Below are 13,399 nucleotides of genomic sequence, written 5' to 3' on the forward strand. Positions count from 1 at the left end.
CAGCATGTGACTTTTATCTTTTATAATATGGTGAAGTGTGTTTGCTGTGCCGCTCAGCTGGCGGGTATTACACTGTGAAAGGGTGCTCATGGCGAGCATTTCTCCCCAATATACCGATAACTTGTTTTAATGACATAATAAATCCTATTTACAGCTTGAAACTTATTGTTAAAAGACTAAAAGATTTTGGAAAACAACCAAGATCATTGCCTCAATATTTCCTGGACTGTTTTTTTTTTATTTAATTTTTTTTTATGGAAGTTCTTCCTCTACAACATCAATAATATTGTCTGAATTGGTCGGTTTGTTTACTTAAGTAATTAGGACATGTGTTGTAATTAGCACAGGACAGTATAACTTGTTTTTATGTGTGAAGGTTTTTGAGTATAGATCAATAGTTATTTCACTTATTTTAAAATTGATTTACTGTTTAAAATAAATGAGTAATTCTTTAAAGATTAGTTGATACTCAATTGTGCATTTTGATCATTATTTTTGGTATGATTTGTCATGGTTTACAGTTTAGAAGAATCATAATTTATCTCATGCTGTTCTTTGCACTTTATTTGGTTCGTCTTTGGTTGAAAACAAGTTGGTTTTAGCGTTTGTCTTCCTTTAAACCTACTTTCTTTTACTTGGATCACTCTTTCATGCTTTTTGCCCGTCGTCCATACTTTGCATTCGTGTGTTTTTCTGCATGTCCCCTGGACGCTTACTGATACTTGTTGTGGAAGTTTTTGGTGAATCATAGCCAAAGATGACACGTCAAGGTGTTGATGCTGCACAAGGAGGATTTATTGAGGATTGCAGTGGATACACACACAAATCAGATGATTGAGAGCAGGGCTGTTGCTCCGAGGAGAACTCAACCCAACTCTGGCATAATTTCAGCCAACCCCAATTCATATAGACAGATATCACGAGAGTAGCATGTGTTGTCTCTCGGATGAAAATTCATGAATCCAAGGTGACATGAGGCAAAACAGTGCTTCCTTTGCACTGTGTCCCAGAGAACCTGGCGATAAAGCTTTATTCCACTTCAATACTGACCGCATGTTGTAGTACCCTGGTAGTTGTCGGGGCACTGTTGAATTTTGAAGTGAATAACACAAGTAGACATTTTTTAAAGGTGTTTTCCAGAAACGTTTGAGGAACTTTTTGAGAAACTAGTTTGAAGACTCACCATTAACAAGCCTTATGAACCACCTGCAATACTGCCTCAGATTTTGCTCCTTTTTGATAACATTAGCGCTACGTCTCATCATTGGAATTATCATTGACTTTATTTTTCTTCTCTCGTAAAAAGAATTCTTCTCGCCGTATTTTACCCAGTATCTTAATCCAGAGCGGCATGCTCTCCTGGACTGATTGACAAATGTTTATGTCAGCTTGACACATGCATGTATGTGTGAAGGAAGTGATGTTTACAGTGTTTGGAGCTCATGTCTCTGTTTTCATGTGTGCATAAGGCACAGATAAGACTTCACAGGAATCTGCTGTTTCATCAGTGCAGAGCTTGTACACATGCAGCGGTCTGTCCTTGTAATTTGACACCAGCTGAATCATCTATTGAGTATCTGGAACAGGTGTTATTAAGATATGAATCAAAAATAAGCGACTTGCTGTCAGGTCATTAGTCCAAACCAAGTGTAGAGCGGTGCAGACAGTAACCTGCACTGTGCATTATACCTTATCCTTTGGCACTTTGGTCACATTTATTATGGACGCTGAATAATGTATTGCTATGCCTTGTCCTTTGGGTACAATATGCACTCTTTCACTTTAAATCCACCGAAGCATGATTCCAATGCTTTGTCATATAACCATTATAAATAACAGCAGTTCATGAGCTAATTCACTGGTGTTATTGTTTCTACTGATCCAGCATTGTGCTCACTAACCTGTAAATGTCAATACTTTTTGTTGCTACTCTTTACAGTGAACATGAAGCATAGTTCTGCCCAGATTTTGATTTATAGAGCTGCTAGAATGACTGTAATTTTGTACGACAAATGAGCAAAAAACATGTCACACAAGCGATTATGACCAAAGGCAAGTTAATCAGGTTTTGGTTGTTTTGACTACAGTGGCAGTAGATGAAAAGTCATTCTGGAGTATATGCTAGGTGTATGAGGCAATGGGACTCATTGTTTTCTAAAATAGTGCCACCTGGTCTGTTTTGGGCTGCAGCCAGCAAGGATCTGAGTTTTGCACCATCAGAAAACTGGAGCAACTTCTAAATTCAAAGAATCCTTTAATGTTTAGAGTTTTTCTCACAGTGGGGATCTGTTTTGGGATTTTCGTAGCCCAGTGAGAATGTTTTTGGTTTGTTCAGGCTTTGAATCAGATATCCATGCATACCTGCATTCTCCAGGAGGTAGTGATAAGTAAAACAGAAAGTTTAGAGGCTGATGTGAGCAACAATCAGATTTTCCCACACTGTGTGTGTGTGCCGACCCAGTTCAAGCCCTGCTTGTGGAAACAGATAGGATCATAAGCTGAACCACAGCATGTGCACGAGCCAGGCACAAACGACAATGAGATATGAAATAACGACACCCATTAGTGTATGTGTGCATCAGTATTTGTTATGTGCACATCTTTGTTTGCTGTTTCATGCATGCGTACTGTGTGTAGGAAGCTTTGCTCCACTGATTTTTTTTTTTCTCTGACCACATTGTGGACGCCATGAGTTTTGAAGCTCTATGCAGTCTGTTGAGTTGATACTGTGCGAACATGACTAATGGCTTAATGTGAAATATCAAGGAGAAGGACATGAAGTTGGGCAGAAAAAAAAGAACTATAAGATTCTCAAAATTAAGACCAAGTTAAACCATTGCTTTACTGTGTACACTTTTATATTTTTAGAAGTTCAGTTATTTGTTTCTATTGCTAATGTCAGTATGTAAATTTTTGTGTTTGAGTCAATAAAGTGGGGTTATGTGAAGGGTTAAAGCTACATGTTTTTGACTGTGGGTGAGTGTTTGTAAGCATACGTATTGATCCCGTGGTTGCTTCGATGCTCGAGTTCCCCCTGAAAAGGTTGACCATCCACTGGGGCATAACCTATCAAAAACATAGCAAAAAGCTAACAAAACTGCATCTTTAAAATGAACTAAACATATTTGAATGGCTGGGTTCAATGAAAATGATTGCAGCTTGTAAACATTAGTTGCCAGTGACATTGCTGCTGTCTGTTGCTAAGCGTTCATCATGTACACACAACAGAAAAAAATATCCATTACCAAAAATGGACACATTTTAAACTCTACCACTAGTTTTTCCACCACCAGGAGCAGTAGCAGCGGTGGCAGCACCACAAGCAACACAGACAATAGCAAGAATCATTAGGAAAGAAAGTACCAGGCAGAAAGCTGAATTCCACGCACTCACTTATGTTGCAGCAAAAACGAAGTGCTCAGTGAAGTATGTTCGGCTGCTGACAGAACGCATGCCCCATTATCATGTACAGGACGTGACATGGATTCTTACAAGGATTTTGTCATGGCATCACTCAGTTTAATTTTGTAAATAAAATTTTTAGCCAGAATTCAATTTTTCCTGTACTGAAGGAAAAGAACATGAAGTGAGGAGAGAGAGGGGGAGAGAGAGGAAGAGGGGTGGTGGCTCCGCTCCGACCCTGGAGCTTCCCTCCTCCTCTGACCCAGTCACTATAGACCAGCACCTTGTCAGTGTTCTGAGTCCATCAAAATAGACTGCATGTAATGGATTATTAGAAAGTAAAGAAATCCTTTGTAAAGTCAGATGTTCAGAAGAAGAGAATAACCCTATATAGTCTGAATTATGTGATTTTTACATGGTGGTAGGCTATTCATACTATTTGAGCACCCACGGGCAAAAATATAAATTGGCACCGATGTTTGTGAGAGAGTAGAAGTGAGCTGTCTGTCTGTATTTTTCATTCTCTGTTTCTACTGCCTGGTCTGCTGCCTATCTTGTATTGGTTCTGCACTGAAGGTTGAATTGGTGTCTTTATGTGTGTATGTGTGTCTGATGAAATGTGTGCATGTGAGTGTGCGCGCGCATGTGTGCGTGCGTGTGTGTGTGTGTGTGTGCGTGCGTGCGTGCGTGCACGCTTGTTGGTGTCATGCTGGGATCCTGCTTGCTCTGCACACAGTTCTGTGTATGTGTGTTCCCTGCTGTGTTTGGATTGGTTTTGTGTGTGCCCCCCTTTTGCTTAGTGTGTGCATGTGTGCGCACACACGACCATGCACATACACACGCATGTCCATGCACATGCAGCTCTCCAGTTGCATTTGTGTGTACATTGTGTGTTGAGTGTGTACTTGTATATGTGTGCATAATTTGGAGAGAGTGTGCATGCACATGTGCAAGCCTTTTAGTGTTTTGTGTCTGTGTGACTTGATGCTTGTGTGCACTTTGTGCCCCCCTCTCGCCCCCCCAATCCCACTCCCCCGCCCCCTCCCCCACCCGTCTTCCTCTCCCTCTCGGTCTCCCTTTCTCTCCTTCCAGAATAGAGGGCCATCAATCAGAGGCAAGGGGGATAGAGGGAGGGGGAGAGGGAGGGATGGAGGGAGGAGAAGTGGAGAAGAAGATTTGGCTCGGTGCCAGAGAAGAGGAGCTGGCATGCTGCCCAGAGGAGAGAGAAAGAGAGAGAGGAAAAAACAAGACCGAGTAAAAAAAAGAGAAGAGAGGGAGACTAAGAGAGAAGCAGGGCAGAGATGGAGCAAGAAGGAGAAAAAAATGAGAGAATGAGAAGGAGGGCAGAGAGAGAGAGCAAAAGAGCAAGGCCAAGTGCACTGAGGGAAAATAGAGCGAGGGGACACAGAGAAAGAGGAAGATACTGTGGAAGTGAAAAAATGAGCCTGCAGAATAAAGAGAGAAGACTGATTGCTTGAGAGAAAAGGGGGCGGGGGGGGGGGGGGGGGGGGGGGGGGGGGGGGGGGCTTAAAGAGAGGAAGCAGAATGGTTGTTCTTATTGAACTTCTCTGCCTGCAACCCCAATCAGCGGGTGATTAGTGCATCATTGACTACAAATATTTACTTTAAGTTGTGCATAGAGAGCCAAGCAACCCAATTAGAAGGCGTGATATGTACACACCCACTGGTTTCTGAAATAAAGGTGTTTATTCTGCAGCCCTATGGAAAAAGGGTGTGAACCATTGTTTGAAGTAGTGTGACTGGGAATGGGCGCAAAATTTTTTTATAGGTACCGACCCGATTCCGTTGGTATTACTGAGTACCGATTCATGAAAAATCAAAGAGTACCACGTTTCAGTACTTAAACGCATCCTTGTGACTGTGAGGGACTGGATGAACGGGCGATTTTCCATGCCAGACATGAATACAGCATTTCATGCAAAAGAACGTAATGACGTCAGTAGCCATGCACTCAGTCAACAGACCAGCATGGCTGATAGAAAGCGCTCCAAAACACGGCTCCAGTTTTCAGAAAGCGATACAGATTCCACATGCTGCAATATTTGTGACAAAAAGTGCAAGTTCAGCAGTGGGAATACTACTAATCTTTAGGAATCACCTAAGCACAAGATTTTTCTCATGGCAGAGGAGTGCAGTATTGGACAGCTTCAGATCTGCGGCTACAACTCCTGCATTCATCACTGTTAGCAAGCTAGCATCTGTTGGTGATTGCAGCTCCTAAAAATAATCAGGATTTCAAAGAAATCGAAAGTGTCTTGAGCAGGGAGGAGATTGTCAACTGCTTTTGACATGACCGATTTGCACACGTTAAAAAGTTCACCCTGTTGATTCATGGTCGTATATGCTCAATGCTTTGGGGGACATCATAGAAAATGTAAAGACCTGAGCCTATAGTTGCTAGCGCAATGCTGTTTTGTAAAACCTTTTGCCTATCGAGGGGAAGTTGAGCATGTTTGCAAAGTTTATTTTCCATTAAAATTTTCCATCAGTTTTTCTCAGTGGAATAGAGTTACTGCGGCGTTCCAGCTGGGCTGTTTGCACTTGAAGGTTACATGCTTTGCTCAGTCCTTGCTCATACTTGTTGTCATCCTAAGTATAAGGATTCAAACCAGCAACTGTTCAGTATGAAGTAAGAGAGATGTACAAAAAATGGGAGCAGAACGGGAGCTAAAAGAGGTGGCAGAGTTGTTTTGCTTCTGAGCTGTAAGTGTGCGTAGAGGGCTATCACTGCTGCACACACATGAGCAGCTATAGTCTAACACATGCATGCACACACAGACACTAACACACACGAAGCTGGAACGCTCAGCCAAAGTGGGACTTAGAGGCTGGCACAGCTGGCAGCACCAGAGCACACTGGGCACAGTCTTCCTCCTCCCGTGCCAACCTCAGCCCACGCTCATCACATTCAAATTCAGCAAGCTTTATTGGCAAGATGAACGCGGTCACTGTTGCTTACTGTCATGCTGGGAGACCAGATACAATGATGATCTTTTACAGGGAAGTGGCTTTCCCATTGTTTCAGTTCAAGTCTTTTTTTTTGTGTGCATATGCATGGGAAAAAAAAAAAAAAAAAAAAACTATCACAGCATCCTTCCAATTTAGTGTTTTTTTTTTTTTTTTTTTTTTTTTTTACATTTTGCATTTTTTGTCCTTTTTATGAAATATTGTATTTAAGTTTTGTTTTACCAAACCTGACAATCTGCATCCAGAGCACCTCACAGGATGTTTTCCAGCTTCAAGAAAACAGCTGGGAGGGGGGCAGCTCCAACTACAGTAACACCCTGTTCTCATGAAACAAGCTTTGTCTTTGTCTGGACCATCAGACTCCGGCTCATTATTTGGAGCAGATACATCAGCAGTCTGTGATGGCTTGCTTTAGGAATGTTATCATTTTCTCTTTTAGACTACCCACTGCCTCATCTACCCACCTGTCTTGACTGTTCATACTTCAGTTAGTAATTTTCTACATTTCCCAGAATGCCTTTTGACAGCCTTCACAGAAATGTGTTACATTTGCGCTGTGGGTTAAACATGTGGGTGGAGAGAGAGCAGCAGCAATAGTGATAGCAATTGTAAAGTAAGTGTAGGAGAATGCGTCTTTTTTGTTGACTACATATACTAACAATTGTGCCTATTAAACAAAGCATGACTCCCAACTCTATAATCCGGCCCACTGAGTCAAATTTTGGAGTAGAAACAAACTCTTTCTTCTCTTTCACTTTCTAAAGCAAGTAAGTGAAACATTATGTGTGAAGGAAGAGTTTATTGCTGTGACGACTTTTTCTTTAAAACTAAATACATGTGCATCCATTCAAGTATGTTCACTAAGCATGCACAACCTAATGTGAGCCATTCCAAAAAAGTTCCCTCAGTTCTCATGCACATGGTGTGCAGTGTTGAACTTCATTACCTTATATTCAGAGGTGCTTTTAATATTTAACCTAATTAAATCAGCCCCATTGAGATACATGTGTGAAACTGAATACTAAAAGCTTATCAGTAACAATAGGACATAGTCAGACGTTGATATCTTAAGACAAAACAGTGTTTTTAAAAAGCAGCACATTCTTAGTGCAATTTCAAGGTAGATGTGGATTTCATAAAAATCATTGCAGAAGCACTTGTTCACGGATCACAGACTTGGAAACAAGTACTTTGAATTTTTTTAGGATGCAACATTGACACATCCCATAGAGGAATTTCACTGACAGCGGCTGTGTTAATTATCCAGCTCATAGTCTGACTGGATGGCAGTATGGACTCGTCTCCACTGTTATGTTGTGTGTATCCAGCCGCTAACTTGTAGATAATATCCATGCATGTCACTCAGGCTCTGAAAGCCTCATACTCGCCGTGGCCTTTGAGGTAGACTGTCCTTGTGGTGCAGTTCTTTTGTCCCTTCTTCTCTTCAGTTGTTTTCCTTTCTCTCAATTTCCCATTCACCATCTTTTTTGTGTTGTGTTGTGAAAATGTGTTGGCCTCCTAATTGAAAAGCCGCTGTGCACATCTTTCTCCCTCACCTGTATTTTATCTCAGTTTCATGTGAAGCCTCACTGTCTGTGTCTGTGCCTATTTCTCTGCCAGCTGGCAGCAGAACTGCCCTCAGGTGTTTATTGACCAGCCTCATCTCTCCCTTTGTATCTACCCATCCATTCATCCCTCCATCCGTTCATCCCTGCAACCGGACAGTCTCTGCCAGTATTCCTCGGTGGCTGTGCTTTGGCTACGCTTTAGAAGGAGACTGTGCTGTGTTGTTTTTGACTCCTGGCCCAGCTCCGGACGCTTCAGTCCAGCTCATTTTCATTCAGTTGTAAAACTAATCAGAGGATGGGTGTCTTATGCTCATAATACTTGCAATCACTGATGTTTGCTTGTTTTTTAATACTACTTTAATAATAAATAAAAATAAAAAAACTACATAATATTGAAACAGTCATTTTATTGTGAAAGGATCTCTTAATATTTTAATACCCCTGATACCCAGCCATTATTAGGTTGTTTTTGGATGCAGAAAAAGAAATTACTGTTTACATGCTTTGATTTGTGATACATTTACAATGGTCTTACTCTCTTTTATCTTATTATTCTTATTCAATGACTTTTACCAGCTATACATTGATGAATATTGGGTTTGTGAAATTATTAACTTGGGAAATAATTAATAACCGTAGTTCAGCATTTGGTTTTTGTTGACATTTCAGTTGGAACATGTCAAGTTGCAGAGGTGTCAAGAAAGTACTTTCCCATGCCAAGTTTTTGTTGTGCCCAGTCAGTTAACAAAGGGCTGGGCTGATTTGAATCACCTGCAACAAACAGTTCTGGGCCCAGGTGATCACAATCAGGCCAGCTCTTCGAGAACTGACTGGGTACATGGAAAACATGGCATGGGAAAGTACTTTCTTGACACCTCTGTCAAGTTGGCAGAACAAAGTTAGTGCATATTGAAAATAGCTCTGATGCAGTGTTTCCTTAAAATCTATGATAATCAATTCTTAATGGCAGCTGGATGCACTTTTGTCGTGGATTTGTTTAATTTACTGTAGTGGACCTTAACGGTTTCTGTTTGTATTTATCTCAAACATTCATGTTTGTGACTTTATGCAAATACGAGGATCATAACTGTAACCAGTCCTATCCAGCAGTAGTTGAAGGGAGGTTACAGCCAGGTCACTAATCACCCTGACAAACATGAGAGTAAACTGGAGTTACCAGAGAAAAACCATTTAAATGAACATACAGCAATAAAGTCGCATAGATGCTCTTATACAAGATTTTTCTCTCCTTCTTCTTCTTCTTCTTCTTTTTTTTTTTTTTTTTGTTATGTTGAATTGCAAATTCAATCTGATACTTCTAACAGTTTTTCTCTGAAAAGTCAACTGCAGTCACAACTTAGTACAGCGTGCCTTGAGGTTGAGTTTGACCCGGTATCTTAGAGTTAGCAGTGTGTTTCTTCTCAGTAGTGGTTGGCTTTTCAGCAAAATTTAGTGTTTACAGAATATTTCTTAATGCATTTATTAAAGTAACTCTCGTGTTAGTTGTGAAGATTTGAGGTGCATTTATTAAGCAGCATGTTTGTGTTCAGATTTGGTCGAGGCAGAATCATTTCTCTTACAATCTTTTTTGCTCAATCTGCAGTAATCTGCAGGTTGGTTAAACTATCAGAAATAGTCCACAATGTAAGAACCATATGTTTATAATGTCAATATTATCTGGAATTTCTGTACTTTTCCATGTTTTTAATTAAATACTGCAGGCATACTTGAATTCTGTGATTCCTTCCCATGATAAATGGTTAGAAGAGAATAAAACAACATCTCAGGAGACAATTTTGTGGGGTAGAAAATTTTTCAATAAGCCTGTATATAATGAAAAAAGTATTCTACAGGTGTCTATTTCTTCTGTCTGTGTTGGGGTGACATGGTGCACAAGCACACACACACACACACACACGTGTATTTTACGATATGTCATGACGATGCCTGTCCTTCACAGGCATAGCTGTGTTTCTCCTTTATGGATTCTTTAGAAAGTCATGGTGACAGTGCCTGTAAGTGACAGGCGAACTGATAGTGTTTTTACGTGTGTGTGTGTGTGTGTGTGTGTGTGTGTGTGTGTGTGTGTGTGTGTGTGTGTGTGTGTGTGTGTGTGTGTGTGTGTGAAGATGTATCTATGACTCTTGTATGATAGCATATACAACACTGTCAGTCTTTGCACTGCCCTCCATTGGCTCCTCCGCTGTGCTCTCCTCCTCTCCAGTATCTTCAGGTGCCAAGAACATGTATTAGTGAGGATGGAGTGATACGGAGAGAGGAAGAGGAAGTGAGTGAGAGCCGGATAAACAGAAGGGGGAAAAAAATTAGCAAAAATACAACAGTGTCCGTGGTGAAGTGTGACAGCAAGGTATCAAAAGGAGAGCAACTGATGTTATATGGAAAGAAAAGGGCAGCTGCTTAAAAAGACGGAGGGTAAATTATAATAAGGAAATACTATAGAAAATAGAAAGATGAGAGAAAGCCAGACAAAGCAAGCAAATGCAGAGAGGGAGATGAGAGAGAAAAAGAGAGGGGGGAGGAAGAGGATGAATAGGGTAATAATGGCTCAGTGTGAGAGCTGTTGTAGAAAAAGAGAGAACGGCTGAGTGAAGAAGAGAACAAAATGAGGCTGAGGGCACTCAGACAGATAGAATTAGACACACCGCAGAGGTTCAGTGTGCACGAGTGAGAGATGCAGCCAGTGTGTGCAAATTTGTTTTTATGTGTGTGTGCTCAACTGAGGATGGCCAACTGTGTGTATGTGGGTATCATATCCTGACCTAGTAAAAGCATCTGGATGATTTGTTGTTTGTTTCTTTGTTTTAGGGAAAAGACAAACATACAGACACTAATCAGGCAGCAGTGACAGGTGGAGGACTTCATAGAGACATCCTCACCGGTTACATATGTTTTGTCTATTTTAAATGTGGGCTTTAAAACTTCTTGTTGTGGATAAAAGTGAGAGAGAGAGGAGTACAGCAGGTAACAGTGTTTGAGCCTAATACTAGATGAGGGTATAAAGTTGCTGAAAAACCACATGATCGATTCGCAGGAGGGCTGATGCTGTCTCCATCCCTCCACCTCACCTGTTCTCTTGCACAGTCCTCCACATTTCTCTTCTCTCAATCTGTCACCGGCAAACCTCTCCTTCATTAAGAAGGTGTTTAAATGCAACAATGACTTAATGTGCTGTAAAGGTGTATTATATGCTCTGTTATCATTGTATGCTTCCAATCTTACAATATGAAACATAATTATATATACTCGTCTCCCTCCTTCTGTTTGTCGGTTTCTCCTCTCTTTCTATCACAGGCGGAGATTGTCAAGCGTCTCAGTGCCATCTGTGCACAGATCATCCCTTTCCTCTCTCAAGAGGTAAGTGCCACTGCTGCCAGACACACTTATACATATACACAAAATATGCAGCGCCGTAAATGGCAGGCAGTGATCCAGCTTCCCCGGGCCATTCAAATAAAAGGGCATGAATATATCATATGCAACAGGGCATTAAAGTGGGGAAATAAATCAGAACTTCTAATCTGATGTGTGGAAATGACAATTGATACAAGTTGTATACGCTGTAAGCATCTCACAAGCATGCATATTGACACTCACCAAGTTCATTAACTATTTATTAGTGTTTTGCTTTTGAGGGAAATTGATCCATTTTATTGCAAGGTCAGCATCTGTGTTTGTGAGTAACAGCAATAGTATCCACATGGATAAATCTTTTTTTCTGTACATTGAACCGTCCATCCATCAATCCATCCATTCATCCATCCTCACCAGTCCATAACACTTCAAACACAGAGACAGACAACCGCACACACTCATATTCACACCTTGGGGCAACATGGGTCACCAGTTAATCTCACATGCATGTTTTTGGACTGTGGGAGGAAATCAGAGTACCTGGAGGAAACTCCAGGAGAACATGGAGAATATGCAAACTCCACACAGAACGGCCCCAGCCGGTATTTGAACCGGGACTTCTTGCTGTGTGGCCATTGGACAATACATGAAATATGTGATTATAATATAATCCACTGAAGCATTGCTCTCAGATAAACTATTATAATATTGTGAAAGTGAAAATGGAAGTGGAAAAAATAGCTACATTGCAAAGTTCTTGCAAAGTCATATGTCACTTTAAATTGTATACTCTTCATTCATATTCATTTACTGGTGAATCATATGAAATCTACTGGATTTTGACACCAACGTTTTACATTGAAAAAGACTTAAGTATTAGTTCATGCTTTTCTTTTTTTCATGGCATTGATAATTATGTCTCATGAGGTAAACATGTTGTTACATTCAGATAACACACTTGTGTTTATATACTGAACGTTTTATCCAACAGCAAATGACAATAATGGGTACCAGTTAATACCACAGTTGTCACTTGGCATAGTAAAAAGTCAATAGTCTGAATAAAGATTAACCTAATGTATCAGTTTTCTTAAATAAGGTTTTTTGAATTGTGGTGTAATACGCTTGTTGAAAAATCTAGATTTTGTTTTCCTTTCAAGCTAAATGCAGGTGTTTGTTAAATAAGCTTTTGTCATAGAGCAGCATTGTGATTGGATGTGTTTTTCTTTCTTTGTCTTATTGTTTTTTTCTTTCACTAATCGGGCCACAAAGATTTTTTTTTTAGTGTAGCAAAAACTGCTGAAGCGTACTGTATTACTGTATTGCATTGCTTGTCTGGCATGTGCAAGAGAATTGTGTGTGTGTGTGTGTGTGTGTGTGTGTGTGTGTGTGTGTGTGTGTGTGTGTGTGTGCGCGCGCACTCGTATTTCTGTTCTGTGCAGGATTGTAGAGGGTATGTGGTTAGAATCTTTTACAATCCTGCAGACACACCTCGACTGTGTAGGTGTGAGTGTGCATTGATGAGTGTGCTCCTGGAAACAGCAAGGTTGCAGCTCTGTTGGCTTGATCAATATTGACACTGTGTGTGTGTGTGTGTGTGTGTGTGTGTGTGTGTGTGTGTGTGTGTGTGTGTGTGTGTATGCACGCGCGCGCCGGAGGGGGGGGGTCCACATACATGTATGTTTGCATTTGTGTGACTGTTTAGATTGGGGGCTTGTGTAAACAGAGCTGAGATTTTTAGTGTGACATTCAGGGTGTGTGTGTGTGTGTGTGTGTGTGTGTGTGTGTGTGTGTGTGTGTGTGTGTGTGTGAGCGTGTGTGTCTGTGTGCGTGCGTGCGTGTGCGTGCGTGTGTGTGGGCATGTGCGGTGCTCTGCATTTGTTAGTGTGTCTAGATTTGTGCAAATTATGTCAGTGCTTGTGTTGTATAAATGTGTGGTCACCCAATCGGGTCGTTTGTATTCACTCTCTCTTAAAAGAAGAAAACATGAAAGATTCTTCCCAGGTTTATTTGATGCCTGTTGATGTTTCCTGGTGTTCGATGATTGACTCCTCTATGGTGCATTGTTT

At 40.9% G+C, this 13,399-nt stretch overlaps 1 protein-coding gene across 3 annotated transcripts in view; it reads left to right on the forward strand.

The window, feature by feature from the left end:
- tle2b (TLE family member 2, transcriptional corepressor b) overlaps positions 1 to 13,399 on the forward strand; it is a 92,158-nt gene that overhangs the window by 44,568 nt on the left and 34,191 nt on the right. For all 3 annotated transcript variants that reach the window (XM_030082764.1, XM_030082766.1, XM_030082765.1), the window contains exon 5: positions 11,271 to 11,333. In XM_030082764.1, coding sequence (XP_029938624.1) covers positions 11,271 to 11,333 — 63 coding nt within the window. The remainder of the gene's footprint in view (positions 1 to 11,270; positions 11,334 to 13,399) is intronic.

Source organism: Salarias fasciatus, chromosome 23 (genome assembly GCF_902148845.1).
Source record: "Salarias fasciatus chromosome 23, fSalaFa1.1, whole genome shotgun sequence".
Classification (NCBI taxonomy): domain Eukaryota; kingdom Metazoa; phylum Chordata; class Actinopteri; order Blenniiformes; family Blenniidae; genus Salarias; species Salarias fasciatus.